The sequence below is a fragment of the Epargyreus clarus genome, unplaced genomic scaffold (assembly GCF_041222505.1).
Source record: "Epargyreus clarus isolate Ecla_fem2 unplaced genomic scaffold, WU_Ecla_fem_2.2 ptg000024l, whole genome shotgun sequence".
In the NCBI taxonomy this organism is placed as follows: domain Eukaryota; kingdom Metazoa; phylum Arthropoda; class Insecta; order Lepidoptera; family Hesperiidae; genus Epargyreus; species Epargyreus clarus.
Window position 1 is genome coordinate 8,176,599 of NW_027332231.1, and position 13,832 is coordinate 8,190,430.

At 36.4% G+C, this 13,832-nt stretch overlaps 3 protein-coding genes across 5 annotated transcripts in view; 1 reads left to right on the forward strand and 2 right to left on the reverse strand.

The window, feature by feature from the left end:
- Nucleotides 1–402: 402 nt before the first annotated feature.
- Nucleotides 403–6,736, reverse strand: LOC140752206 (CWF19-like protein 1). Its single transcript, XM_073086424.1, has 11 exons — nt 6,544–6,736; nt 6,281–6,441; nt 5,787–5,885; nt 5,206–5,429; nt 4,751–4,866; nt 4,196–4,415; nt 3,548–3,665; nt 3,142–3,293; nt 2,351–2,527; nt 1,292–1,452; nt 403–735 (listed from the first exon to the last, which is right to left on the reverse strand). The coding sequence occupies exons 1-11, from the start codon at nt 6,561–6,563 to the stop codon at nt 576–578; spliced, it is 1,608 nt and encodes a 535-aa protein (XP_072942525.1). The 5' UTR covers nt 6,564–6,736; the 3' UTR covers nt 403–575.
- Nucleotides 6,737–7,045: 309 nt separating this feature from the next.
- On the forward strand, nt 7,046–9,035 carry NELF-B (negative elongation factor B). The gene has a single exon (XM_073086428.1). The coding sequence runs from the start codon at nt 7,206–7,208 to the stop codon at nt 8,973–8,975; it is 1,770 nt and encodes a 589-aa protein (XP_072942529.1). The 5' UTR covers nt 7,046–7,205; the 3' UTR covers nt 8,976–9,035.
- A 458-nt stretch (nt 9,036–9,493) lies between these two features.
- Nucleotides 9,494–13,832, reverse strand: part of nompA (no mechanoreceptor potential A) — a 43,320-nt gene continuing 38,981 nt past the window's right edge. For all 3 annotated transcript variants that reach the window (XM_073086307.1, XM_073086308.1, XM_073086306.1), the window contains 4 exons: nt 13,433–13,687; nt 12,447–12,622; nt 10,240–10,377; nt 9,494–9,916 (listed from right to left, as the gene is read on the reverse strand). In XM_073086307.1, the coding sequence (XP_072942408.1) occupies nt 9,733–9,916; nt 10,240–10,377; nt 12,447–12,622; nt 13,433–13,687 (753 nt within the window). In that variant the 3' untranslated portion in view covers nt 9,494–9,732. The remainder of the gene's footprint in view (nt 9,917–10,239; nt 10,378–12,446; nt 12,623–13,432; nt 13,688–13,832) is intronic.

The following is a 13,832-nucleotide window of genomic DNA, read 5'->3' on the forward strand; positions in this document are numbered from 1 at the left end:
TTAAAATCCGATCAACATTGCGTCTTAAAATATTAAATTTAATAAATATCGTGCATGTATTTTATTAACCCTCTTATTAGTACTGCCAAACGCTAGTATTAGATAACTTTCTAACGCCCGAAATTAATAATCAATCTATGTTTGCCTACCACAGATCAAAACCCGACAGAAATCATGCAGTTGTATTTTAAAAATTTACAAATATAGCTTTATATTAGTTCCATATTCTGTGACACTTAAATTTCATTTTTAATCTGAAGGCGGAATTTCTTTTTCTTCTGTGATAATAGTCATCTGTTAATTTAAACACACAAACATATAGTTAGTCAACATGCACTGTGGACCCCTGCTTGCAAAAGATCATTCAAGTATCACGTAAACCCCCTCCCCCCCTTAGTCAGCGATAGCAACGAAACCTCATCCCTGTACATCCGTAAACATTGATATTAGAACTTAATAAATCTTGTAAAAAATGCAAATAATTGATGACGTAAATGTAGTGGTTACCTAATACTTGAATGTCCCTTATTCAATTTTAAATGACTATATAAATGACTATATAAATTCAAAATTACTTAATCGCTATCACTATCTGCCTCTGCCGCGAAGTCGTAAGGTTGGAACTTTTTCCTGAACAACGCTACGTGGGTGTCTTCCTCTTCCCTGTTCAGGAGACACTGCTTCCAGTCTGCTTTGTCTTCACAGTTCAGGATAGGTGGACTTGATAGAACATCCCTGTTAACAAAATAAAAAAATTCTATACTATGCAAGAAATAATAGTAAGAGAGAGAGAGAATAAATAATATAAATAAGACATATAAAACTAACTTCTACTATCAACTCAACAATTATTAACTACTATAACAAGTCATTAAAATTCCAAAAATGATACTCAATTGAACATTTTTTGACTGAAAAAATGATGAACGAATGATGACGACCAAGATATTGATGAATGAATGATCGTTTCATAGTCATTCTTACACCAGATTCACATACTTTTCAGAGGCATTACAGCTTAATCCTCAGAACGGTGCATTTGTAAACGACTTCAGGTAGTAATACCCAATGCTATGTGGGGTTGATTACAGATGTCCATGGGCGGCAATAGCCACTGACCATCAGGTGGACTGCATGCTAAAAAAAGTCTTATAAAAAATCCTCAATCATAGCACATTTACATCCATCTCCACCTATGAATTTTCATGCTCGTCTGTTAGTCCTATATCATAAAAAGGCTATTAATTTACTTTTCATTCAAATCTGTCAAAGATATAACAACAAAGCCTACCTTCCAAACTGCAACGGGAAGCTCCCCTTAGTCTTGGCGTATATCTGGTCGCCGGAGGGCAGCTCCGCGTGGAAGTAGGGCGAGCCGGGCAGGATCACCTGCGCCAGCTCCGAGAACGGTGGCAACACTTCTAGCTGGATGCGGTTTATGCCCGCTTCGTCCTGGAATATAATTATTTATGTCATATAATACATACGGATGTTACGGATTATTATAGATGCTCCATAACTGTCATGAGACAACCAGACTATGGAAAACACATTCATACGCTTAGCTACATCAAACTAGTATGGTCCAGTTTCAGGTCCAATTCGACACATTATACACATGTTTAAATAAAACAGCTTTTAAATATCAGATACAAATATTATAGGGTATTTAATTGATAATAAGCATAGTAGGTAATTTACGAAAAAAAAATTTAACAAAAAATACAACCAACTTCTATGTCACTGTAAGTAAAAAATAATTCAAATAAATGTTGGTTTAGTACATTGTTTTGATATCAGCGCTCAATATATTTCGTTGGATAACGGCGTAAACAGTATGTCCAATATAAGCGCCGACTAAGAGGCACGTGCCAAGCAGTGGGATAGTATACAGTTTTCAGCGACCAAACTGTGGTAAGGTTATATTCTCCAAAAATAGCATTATTCTTACCTTTTTCTCGAGGGGGAAACCTTCAAAAGGTACCCGGTGCCGTGGGAGAGACACGGGGTTATGTGGGATTTGTACCGCATTAAAACCCCCCCGGTGGCCGTCCTCAGCACTGCGTAGAGGACTCCGGGGTCTCCAAACGAACGCAACCGGAGTCCTCTCAGCGCACTGCCCTGTCGGACTCCGCCCAAGTGAGATTGAATCACCACATCGTCCGATGTATATGAAGGTATGCGACCAAACATACCGCCGTCCTTCCCGGGGTCGTTAACCGGGCGGTTCGAGCTCCCGCTCTTACCGCCCGCAACCCCGAAAGCCCCTTTTCGTCGCCTCTTACGACAAACAGGAGATACTGTAGCCCTATTCTGGTCCCGGAACTACAGGGACAAGCATTATTGTTACCTGGAACACCTCCAATATTTGTGACTCGCAAATCCTTGGCACGGGGATACATTGTATCTGCATATGTGAGGTGCGGTAGTTGCGCTCGTAGAACACGACACCCATGCCCATCGACGCGTAGAACTTCTTTAATGCCTCTTTGTATTTCTTTATTTCGTTCGCTACTTCATCTGGAGACTAAAAAAATGCAAAAACAAAGATTTTATAATAATTTTATTGCAAAAACAGATTTTGTAATCTTGTCAAAGGTCATAAGTTAACATCAATGTATAGACTATGCCGAACCATACCAATTTCTGACCGGGGATTGAAGTTGAACCATTTGCGCGTTATGTTGTTTTTTTTTTAATTATAGAGGTGAGAAATGCCAAGCAGGGATGATAAGTGTCAACTACTATCCATAGAAGTCTGTTAAGAAGTCTACCTGACAACAATTCTAAAAACTTCTAAAAAATTCTACTTAACAATTCTACCTGAAGACGATTACAGATGCGTTGCCACTAGAGTGAGATCGCACGAAGCGTTTTTCTACCGCAAGTCATTTATCTACTTTTTTATATATTTATAGGAGTGTTGCGTGTGTTCTTTGAGTTCTCACCGTAAATGGTACACTTTACGTAAAAGTACGTAAGACCGCATTCGCATCCAAATGCAAGAACTGTTTCATACTAAAATGGGTGCATTAACTTAATCGAATTCTAACTTAATATAAGGACCTAATAGTAATACCTTCCGTACTTAATAGTACGGTACCGTACTTTATAGTAATACCTTCGTAAGAAATAGCATACCTTAACAATAGACTGATGGTGCGCAATCGGCAATATCAGGCAGTGGAATGGTGTGAGAGGTCCTTTAGGCAGAGCGAGGTAACAATGGCTGCCGACAGATATAACTAGATGCTTCTCAACACTCGACGATGATAGGCAGAACCAACATGTCTCTGTAAACATAATTGTAAAATTATGTATTACATATATTATTTTCAAGACTTTTTTTACACTAAAGGAGTGTATCTGTAATCCAGATAGGATTAGATTCCAACCAGAGGTCTGCCACAGATGCGCCGCTACCCCTGAGGACTAAGCTGGAACACCTCGGAATTGTATGACTTGTGACTTCTCTACTTTTTTGGGGTAACAGCACTCATTAAATTTTATATATATCTTGTTATAACTTGATATCATATAGACATACCTGGATCATACTCAATTTTCTTTCTTTCCCGATTGTCACTTCCTTTTCGTTTCCTATTTCCGTAATCGTCGTTATTATCTGCGTCCATATTGAAGAAGTATTGCCCATTGCCAGTGACCTGTGATTTATATTAATAAAAAATACAATATAGTTATCAACAATAAATGAATGCTAATAATCAATTTAAAACATATTGTATTTTTAACACACTTTTATTAGCTTGGGTTGTATGTATGTATGTAACGAAATCTTTGAGCATAATTTTCTCCAACTTCCACAACTCTGATTAATTTGAAACTTTGCATGTATCAAGGACCAATGACAATGATATAATTTGATAACAGTTTCCCATTATCCTTATGAGATTAATTAATTCCCCAATTTATGAGTTTTTCACAGACTAAAAAATGAAAAATAAATAATAGTTCAAAAAACTAAATTATTATCCTAAACAATTTATAGAACTACTGGGCTTTCAGAAAAATTGCTACGTTTAATTAAAAAAAAATACATATATCTTAGAAAAAAATTGCAAAATTATAGTACTTTATATTATAGTATGGGTGGGGAACCTAGCTAAAACCTACTTTTCAGAATAAAATCACGGCAGTGACATTAAATATATTTTTTTAGTTAATTAGCATTTACCTGAACCACTTTACCAGGGTGGTGTTGCATCAGCAATTCTTGTTTGTATGGACATGCGGTTTCATCTGTAGTGGCCTGCAGCAGATCTGTCATGCGCATCTTAGTAATGGACTGCAGAGAGCATGCATAAATCCATTTCTCCTTCTCCTTATTGCCTACAGGTGCTAATGCTATGAACCTTGTCGCGCATTCTTTGTAATCTTGGTGGACACTCTGGTTTCTGTAAGCAAAATTGAATTTTATTATAATTAAGGTGTTTATGTTAATATTTTAACAGTTTAATAAGCGAAATAGTTAGAATAACAGTATAACAGAACCATTAAAAATATATAATTTATTGTACAATAGAACAATCATAATATACTTATGTTAATGCTTGATTTATCACAAAGCAAGAATGGTAATATAGCAGTGCTATTTATTAAGGTGTCTTACTTTACAAAATCACAAAGGAGGAATTAACATGAAATGTATAAAAATAAGGTGCCTTTAAATATAGTTTCGATTAAAACATTACACTAAACTTCTAACAGAAAAATAAATGTTTGAACTAACCTGTAAGGTTGGCGTTCAAAAAATTTATCTAATGACGGTACAAAATGATATCTAGGCTTAACATGGATTGCCAACCACGCAACCAAGTCTGATAAATGTGTCTGTGGTACCTCAACCTGAAACAGTACAATTGTGAATGGATTCAGTAGTACGCATTCTTCAATGACAACATTCACTACAATTTTTGTAATATAATTCAAAAATGTTCAACTACACAATTTTTACATCAATTAAACTATAAAACACACATTATGTTACAAACAACATAATATGTAACATTTCTAAATATATCTAATATCAGGGTTTTACCCTAGTGAAAAACAAGAGTAATAACTCTTTTAAATTATATTTAATATAGACATCAATGCTACCCACATGATGGAAATAGGTATTGAAATTTATGTATTAATAGGTGTATTTTTATACCATTTTAACTGTGGATATTAAAATATTACCTTTTGAAGGTCATCCTGTTGTACTCCCGCAGGCCACAAATTAGTAATAAGTACATCTACACCTCGGAACTCGCTCTGCCCTCTCAGACATGCATCTCTGACCGCCAGGCAGTCACTAGGCTCAAACATGCACATCGGCACTTCCTTGCCCAGCTCTCTCCTCGACAAACCACTCAAATATGCTATTTTAATTTCTGAACTAGTTGTAAATAAACCTCTTCTACCTAAAAAAATAATATGAATTATAAATTTATAAAAAAATATCCAGTAAAATAACCAGCATACGAATCTGATAAAAATTTAGATAAAAATTACATCAAGGTAGACAACTAACAAATTACATAAAAATGTATAGCGTAGGATACCAAGATGCACTTATTGACAAGTTTTTTATGTAAAGATACAACGCATACAACATTTAATAACATTGAATGCACAGAAAATAACATCTACAGAAAATAAGATTTGTGCAAAAAACATCAATAGGTGTTGTTATAATAAGAATGCACTATACGTGCAAAAATGAATTAATTCTTCATAAAACTCTGTCAAATATGTATATGCATACAATAATTACATACCCATGTAAATAATATTTGGTGCTATCTCTCCCCCCTCCTCACAGTAATATGCAACATGTTCTGGATTGGTAGGTCCAAACACATAGGTTGGTACGGGCACTAAAAAACAAAACAAGTTTAGACTATACTTGATTCAACAGTCCAACTCAGTGTTCAGTAAGGCATAATTAAGATAATAATTCTACATCTTGAAAATCGGCTAACCAGGTTTAGTTAGTTGAATAGTGATTTACTTTGTTGTGGTCCAATTCGTTTTACCTTTATCTTACTTTTTTCTGTGGCATATTGTGTCATAAGACTTTTGAATGAAAATTGACAACTTTGGGGAACTATGCTTAAGAACTTCTATAACAATGAATTTAATAAATGAATAACATATTCAAATCCTATTGAGGACTGACTTCTGTACAAATCTACGACTGTACTTACAACAGTTGAACAGTAGTACAGTCGTACTCTACTTACTACTACATAACATGAAGAAGAATAAGTACCTTTCCTTGTACCCATTTTGTAAGCATCTAACTGTGAGTTGTCTTCGCCGAAGAAGTTTCCAGCACATAGCAGCACGTCAAAGGCGCCAGATTTCTTTATTATAGATTCAGCGCGGGAAAATAACGCGGTAAATCTACCATTTACATCTCCACAAATTAACCTGAAAGATTGATCATGGAATTCAGTTAAAGAAATTATGGAAATCTGGCACGTATATATGCACATGTACGCAGATTTCTATATATTAGATTCATTTACTTACGTTTTCTGTTTTTCCGACATTTTGACCAAAACAATAGCATCTATTTACAAATATAAATAACCTAAAAACACTTGAAAAACCTATTAGTTATTGCTCTAAATATGTAAAATTAACAATTAAACTTTCTTAAACTGAACAACAAGCATATAAGAATATCAGGATACTGCAGATACTTTTTATTATTTTTTATATACTACGTAAAATTATTGAAAGGTTACACACAAACAACAGTTAACTATTTGACATAGTAGTAGACATAGACATACTATAATCGTCCACAGATGCCAGGATGCCACAGAGATACTATATTATACTTATTTGATACACTAATTTATAAATATTAAAAATTACTTTATTATATATATTACAAATTTAATTTGAAATTAGTTATATATTAGTCAACTTTAAGAAATTAGTGATATGAAAGCTGAAAAAATCTACGAAACTAAAGCGAAGTCTAAAAAAACAAAAACAAATGACGGATTGTTTGACGGATAATCTGTGAGTGCTGTGACGTATGACGTTGGATTGGATAAATAATTTGTGAAATGTGTTTAGTGCGGCGATAATGATGTGAAGTGGCATTGTTTGTTTATTCTACATTATTTATTAATTTCGTTACAAAATATAATAGAGAAACATAAAGTCAAATCTAGAGTAGAATGGCGTCTTCAAGCAAGTTGCCTGGTACAGGGCTCGAAGACGTCGGCGTTCCCGGTCAAACATTCTTACGAGATGCTCTCACGAGCTGCACTGATCCGTTGAAAGCTATTGAGGAATTTCAACTTGAGAACGGCATTTTATTACCGTCTTTAAGACCTATGCTACCCCTTCTTGATTTGCATGGAGTTCGTCGTCTCGATTTTCATACATCAGTATTAGAGGAACTGAGGGACAAACTGATCGCGCATATTAACGAAGTAGGCGCCAAGGAAGGTAAGGAACATGATAAGAAGTTAAAGGAATTATTGCTAAAAAGCTTTCCAGTTGTCAGAGTGAAAGCCCTTAGACCAGTTATTATGAGCATCCTGAAGAATACCCCACACATTGATGACAAGTTCCTCAGAGTCTTAGTAAGGGACAGAGAGTTGTACAATGATACTGACACAGAGGTGAAGAGACAAATCTGGCAGGACAACCAATCATTGTTTGGTGACGAAGTATCTCCATTATTGAGTCAATATATTAGAGAGAAGGAAAACATTTTGTTCGATCATGAGAATCTGACAAACTTATTTTTCTCACCATCACCAAAAGTGAGGCGGCAGGGTGCTGTTGTTCAGAAGCTGGCACACATGATAGGCAGTAGTGTTAAGTTATATGACATGGTACTACAGTTCCTACGTACCCTCTTTTTAAGGACGAGAAATGTACACTACTGTACACTACGAGCAGAGCTTCTGATGGCTTTGCATGATCTTGAAATCCAGGACATCATATCTGTAGACCCTTGTCATAAATTCACATGGTGCTTAGATGCTTGTATTAGAGAGAGAAATGTTGATATAAAGAGATCGAGAGAGCTTCAAGGTTTCTTAGACAGTATTAAGAGGGGACAAGAGCAAGTACTCGGAGATCTTTCTATGACCTTATGTGATCCTTATGCTATCAACTTCCTCGCAACGTCAGCAATAAAAATATTACAGCATTTGATAAACACTGAAGGTCTTCCAAGGGATAATACAATTTTGATCTTGTTATTACGTATGTTAGCTTTAGGTCTGAGTGCATGGGTTATGATCGATTCACAGGAGTTTAAGGAGCCCAAACTTGACAGTCAAGTTGTTACTAAGTATTTACCAGCTTTGATGTCCTTAATGGTTGATGACCAAGTTAGATCCCTGCACAATAAACTTCCTCCTGATGAAAGAGAATCTGCTATCACCACGATTGAACATTCCGGGCCACCTCCTGATGCCTGTGAAGCATACATGCGAGAGAGCTCTGTGTGTGGAGTGCTTGCTATGTACTATACACTTCATGCTGCCAAATTAAGAGACCGTGGTGCCTTACTTCGTATCTTAAGTATTCTAGGTAGTTGCAAAGATGGACGGGCATATGAAGATCCATTCTTGCATGCATTAGTTGCATTACTCATACAATTGCCGGATGAATTTCAAGGAGAAGATTTCAGTACTGTCTTATTTGATGAATTCTTCTTTGCTGGTCTCTCAAAAGATAATGTTACAAGGCACTTATTAAAACTACTTTGGTATATTCATCCAAAACTACCTGAAACTAGGATTCATACACTGATGAAGGCACTACAGCCGGGGACACAACATAATGATTCTGTACACAAGTTGCATGAGGCTTTGCAACAAAAGATGACTTCTCAGACAGAACCGGTCCCCAGCACTAGTGAAATGGAGTATTTGGACTCGCCTCTCATGAGTGTGCCTATGCCTACCCCTTCTCCATATCACATGTAGATTGTATTAGTGTGTATTATTTTTAAGAATAATAAATAAATATATTATAATGTTGACAAACATGTGTTTTTATGTCACCTAAAATTTAAATCTTTTAAGATAAATTTATTTTTTAATTACAATGTTTTTCTAAAGTTTTATTTTTGTTTTAAATTACGATTTTACATAGAGATGAGGAGCTCAGTGCTTAATGCTTTATGTCATAGTGTCAGGGTTCACTACATGTCACCATATGACCATACTGTAGCACTATAGTACATGAAAAATAGTAGTATTCTGTGCTCTGAAGTATGGTGTACTTTAAAGGCACTTGTAGGACATTCGTTATAACTATTATCTTATGTGAAATAACCAATAACCTTTGTATAAAACTTATTATATACTCTGAGAAAATATTAATATTATTTATTTCCTCATTCTCAAAACTCAATACTTTAACCGACTTTGAAAAGAAGATTTGGTGGTAGACTGTATATGTAATTTTTTCACGCTTAATGTTAGGAAAAATAAAAATCCCATTTGACTGTAAATATATTTATTAGTATTTAATCGTCTTAGCAAATACTTTAATATTAACCATTTAGTTTTATTTTATAAAGACGTTAAGTAAATAACATAATCTTGTTGGACGGCGAAACTGAGCATCTTCATGGCAGTTAATTTAAATTAATATTGTAAAAACATCAAAATATTTTAGTAATTCAACAGAGATTCCACGTTCGTGATTTCTTTTCAATGTTGATAATCATTTTAATTTTTAAGAGTGATGTTCACGTCGTTCGGGTTTCAAATCCAAAGAATGCAGAGACCTCAGCGACCTTGAACGTTCAAAGAGCGAGGGGTCAGTGTAAATTGGTTCGCTGCCGTCGTCGAATGCATTCGCCAGGCGTCCTGATGATCCCGCTTCTTCGCCCATTTCAGTGAAGTTTCTTCCCAGGCCACTGGTAACAAAAAAATAACTGTGAGTAAAAGTGGGTTTGTAGCTACCTAAATCTACATACCTACGTGACTAACTTTGTAGGCTAATAAACGTTTCTACTCCATATAATACCTATATATCCTCTACGTCACATTTACCTGCAGGGGACAATACTTACAGTAGGAAACGTGAAAGGTGTAGTAGGTAAATAACTGCTTAGAATAAAAGAATATAAGGTCAGTGCTTTTTTAGTGACTTGCGGTTGACCGTAATTTTTATGCTTAATAAAGATCACTCCTATTTTTCTTCGCAACTAGCAATAAAGTTTAAATATTAATTAATTACCTTAAGGAAAAGGGTTTCTGCAGATGCGATGCAGAGAAGAGCGAAGGGCGAGTGGGGCGCGGTCCGGGGGCTGCGGGCCGCAGCGCCGGCGCCGCGCTCGACGCCTGAATGTTCTTACGAAGCACGCGCCAGTAACGCCTGTTGCATACAAAACACAATAAATACATATGGGATATTGCTTGTGTTTATTGTTAGATTCAATGCGATAGGTTTTTTATTTTAAAACGTTTTTAAGCTATTGCATAGCTTTTATCGCGGGCTTTGAGCGCGGCGACCGAATCGAGAAATTCCTTAACGAAAATTCCTAACACCTTAATTCGTCAACTTGAAAACAGATGGCAGTAATACAATTTTTTTTTTTATTTTTTTTATTTAACAACAATGTTGATTAAGACTGATGTTTAATATGTTTATGCCACTAGCGGTCACCCATCCAACATCCGACCTCGACCAACGTTGCTTAACTTACGTTTTAGTAATTTGAATGTTGATTACAACTGTTATTTTAATGTTTTTGTCACTAGCGGTCACCCATCCAACATCCGACCTCGACCAACGTTGCTTAACTTACGTTATAGTAATTTTAATGTTGATTACAACTGTTATTTTAATATATTTTTGTCAATAGCGGTCACCCATCCGACTTTCGACCGAGCCCACCATTGCTTAACGTACGTTTTAATAATTTTAATGTACATTACGACTGATAGTTTAATATGTCTTTGCCGCTTGCGGTCACCCATCCAATTTTCGTCCGCACCCACCGTTGCTTAACTTACGTTTAAGGAATTTAAATGTTGATGGTTTTAAGCTATTGCATTGCTTCTATCGCGGGCCTTGAGCGTGGAGATCGAATCCAGAAATTCCGTAACGAAAAAAAAAACCTAACACCCCCCACTCCGACCGGCACAGCGGTGATACTTTTTAAGTTTTTACTAGTTTTTAGTAGCGATCTGTGCGCCCCGGGGCGCACACGCCAGTTGACGGGTTAATGACTTTTTGAAATATCACGCTTGCAATTTGCATAAGTTGATAAAAAATGCTATGCAATAGCTTTACCGCGGCAGTCTCCGAGTGCCACACGTATTTTTTTTTTAAATTAGAAGCGTTTCGCCCAGATGAACTTGCGGCTCCAACCCCAAAATCCCTGTTTTAGTCGCATCTTACAACAGGCAGGGAATACCGTAGATCTATTCCGGTCCCGTAAATAAAGGGACAATGCCATTTGTCATCTAAGCAAATAATTATCTATATTATATTATAGCTTTTATAATCACTGTACCATTACCATTGTTGTAAATACTTTCAGTCGTTTTATATTTTTTTGCCGCATTACTGAGACAAAATAGAGATAACGAGGCTATCTTTAGATTACAGCTATTTATGATTCAATTACTGTTCTTATCGTTGTAAGAATCTTGATTGATGTGTCGTAACAGCATCAGCTGCATTGTCTCACGATAAAAAGATAACAATATGACAATTAATAAAATATAATGATTGCCACTGACACGTGTCTGTGATGATTACCAAGAAAACTATTGAATACCTACCGATGTTTACAGATACTATAAGTATAATTTATGTAAGCAGATATTTATTTTATCATTATTAACAAGTACCTAAGTATTTACTAGTATACTAGACACTTAAGAGTTTATTAATATACACAGGGACTAATTATCACTTTACTTAAATGTTATCCTTCCTATCGGATAAAGACCGTCTTCATGGATTTTAATACGGCGAGATAATAGCCTACCTTTTCGTTTCGTGCGTATAGATTTCACATAGCTACTCGTACTTTACTTTGAGAACGTGGAGAACTCTTAGTCACACAAGTTTCCTCGTATTCTCGTTCAATTTAAAAATTATATGTGAATAGTTTCTTCAGCATTTCTTCATCAACTGGTGGAGAATGCCACAAGGCATTAAGTTTGCCCTTTGATAGCACTAGGCTTACAATAAAGTTTAAATAAATAAATAAATAGTAGGTACCTTTGGGATGAAAAACTATTACGTTATCATATCATCATTTTCAGTAAAGAACTAATCTCGAGGCTCGAGCAGATGTAGCTAAACTCTATAGGCACTTGTACCCTACCCAGATTTTTAATATACCTAACTCACATACCACAGATGCGCTGATCTATGAGGATTAAGCTTGAATGCATTGGAATAGTATTCTCCCGTATATCGATACTAACCTATAGATATACAAAGCAGCGGTCAACATAGCCAGCAGCAAGGACAGCAAGGTGCAGAGCGCGACGAGCAGCGCGCGGTAGTGGTGGGGCGACACGCACACGCCCACAGCCGACACCACCGGGGAACTGTCTGATGGGCCGTTCTCTTCTAGCAGCTCGTTGCGGTTGTCGAACACCTTGAAATTTTTTTTTGTTTATAATATATGAGTAGCAGACGAGCATGCATTCCACCTGATGGTAAGTGGCTACTGCCGCTCATGGACATCTGTAATCAGCCCCAAATAGGATTAGATATTCCTACCTGAGGTTGGCCACAGATGCGCCGCTACCCCTGAGGACTAAGCTGGAACGCCTCGGAAAAGTCTGTCTCCCTTACCACACCCTTCAAAACGGAACACAGGAGCGCCTAACACTGCTGTTATTAAGTAGAAATAGGTGTGGCGGTGGTGCCGCCGGATTCTAACCACAAAGGGTTCTACCACCTTCATAATAAATGTAATTGTGATGTACCTATATAAAACGTATCTTACTTCGGTCTTATCGCCTTTATTAATAATCAATATATCCTATCTGTGAAAGATTGAATTTTGACAATGTCTAGTATCGCCCGTTATTATTAACAATAAATTATTCCGTTATTATTAATCAATCTATCCAAATTTTTGCCTGCGATAGATCGTCATTTGACAATTCCTGCCTACGAGACATTTTCGTCATTAAAGACAGGCGTTAATAAGTTGTAGGCACAAGATTTCAAGATTGATCCACAATCAAGCATAAAATAGTCATCATTATCTGTGACGTGACGTAATATATTTTATGTCACGTGACTTCAAAAAATTATCACTAAATTGGCATTTGGGCATAAACTTCCTCTCGGAACAATGAATAAGTTATTGTTCCGAGGACTTCCTATCCTGTATGTATCCTGTATCCTGGCACCTCGTGTGACACCGAAAAACTATTCTCCGGGTACGTGAACTTACTTCAATCATTTTGCGCACGTGACTAGGAGTCTCCACCTCATCCTTCAGATACTTGTCTACGCCAGTTTCTTCATACGATATTTTGAAAACCGATGCTTCTGACTCGCCTTTGTCATCAGTTTTATCTTTGCCATCATCAGTGCTGTTTAACTTCACCTCGTCATTTCCGTCAACTTCCACATGTGTTGTGTTCACATCTCTTCTGCGACGGCCGAACGACGGCTCGGATCGTCCTGTGTGACTTGGACAATAGGCCTGAAATCAAGATATAATTTACATGTATTACAAATAGCTCATGTTATATTCAAAGCATGATTAGTGGTCACTGCCCCTGCCAGACTTGCAGGTGGATAAGTATCTGAAATGAAAATGAAAATAGTTTATTTCTCTCACAAAAAGG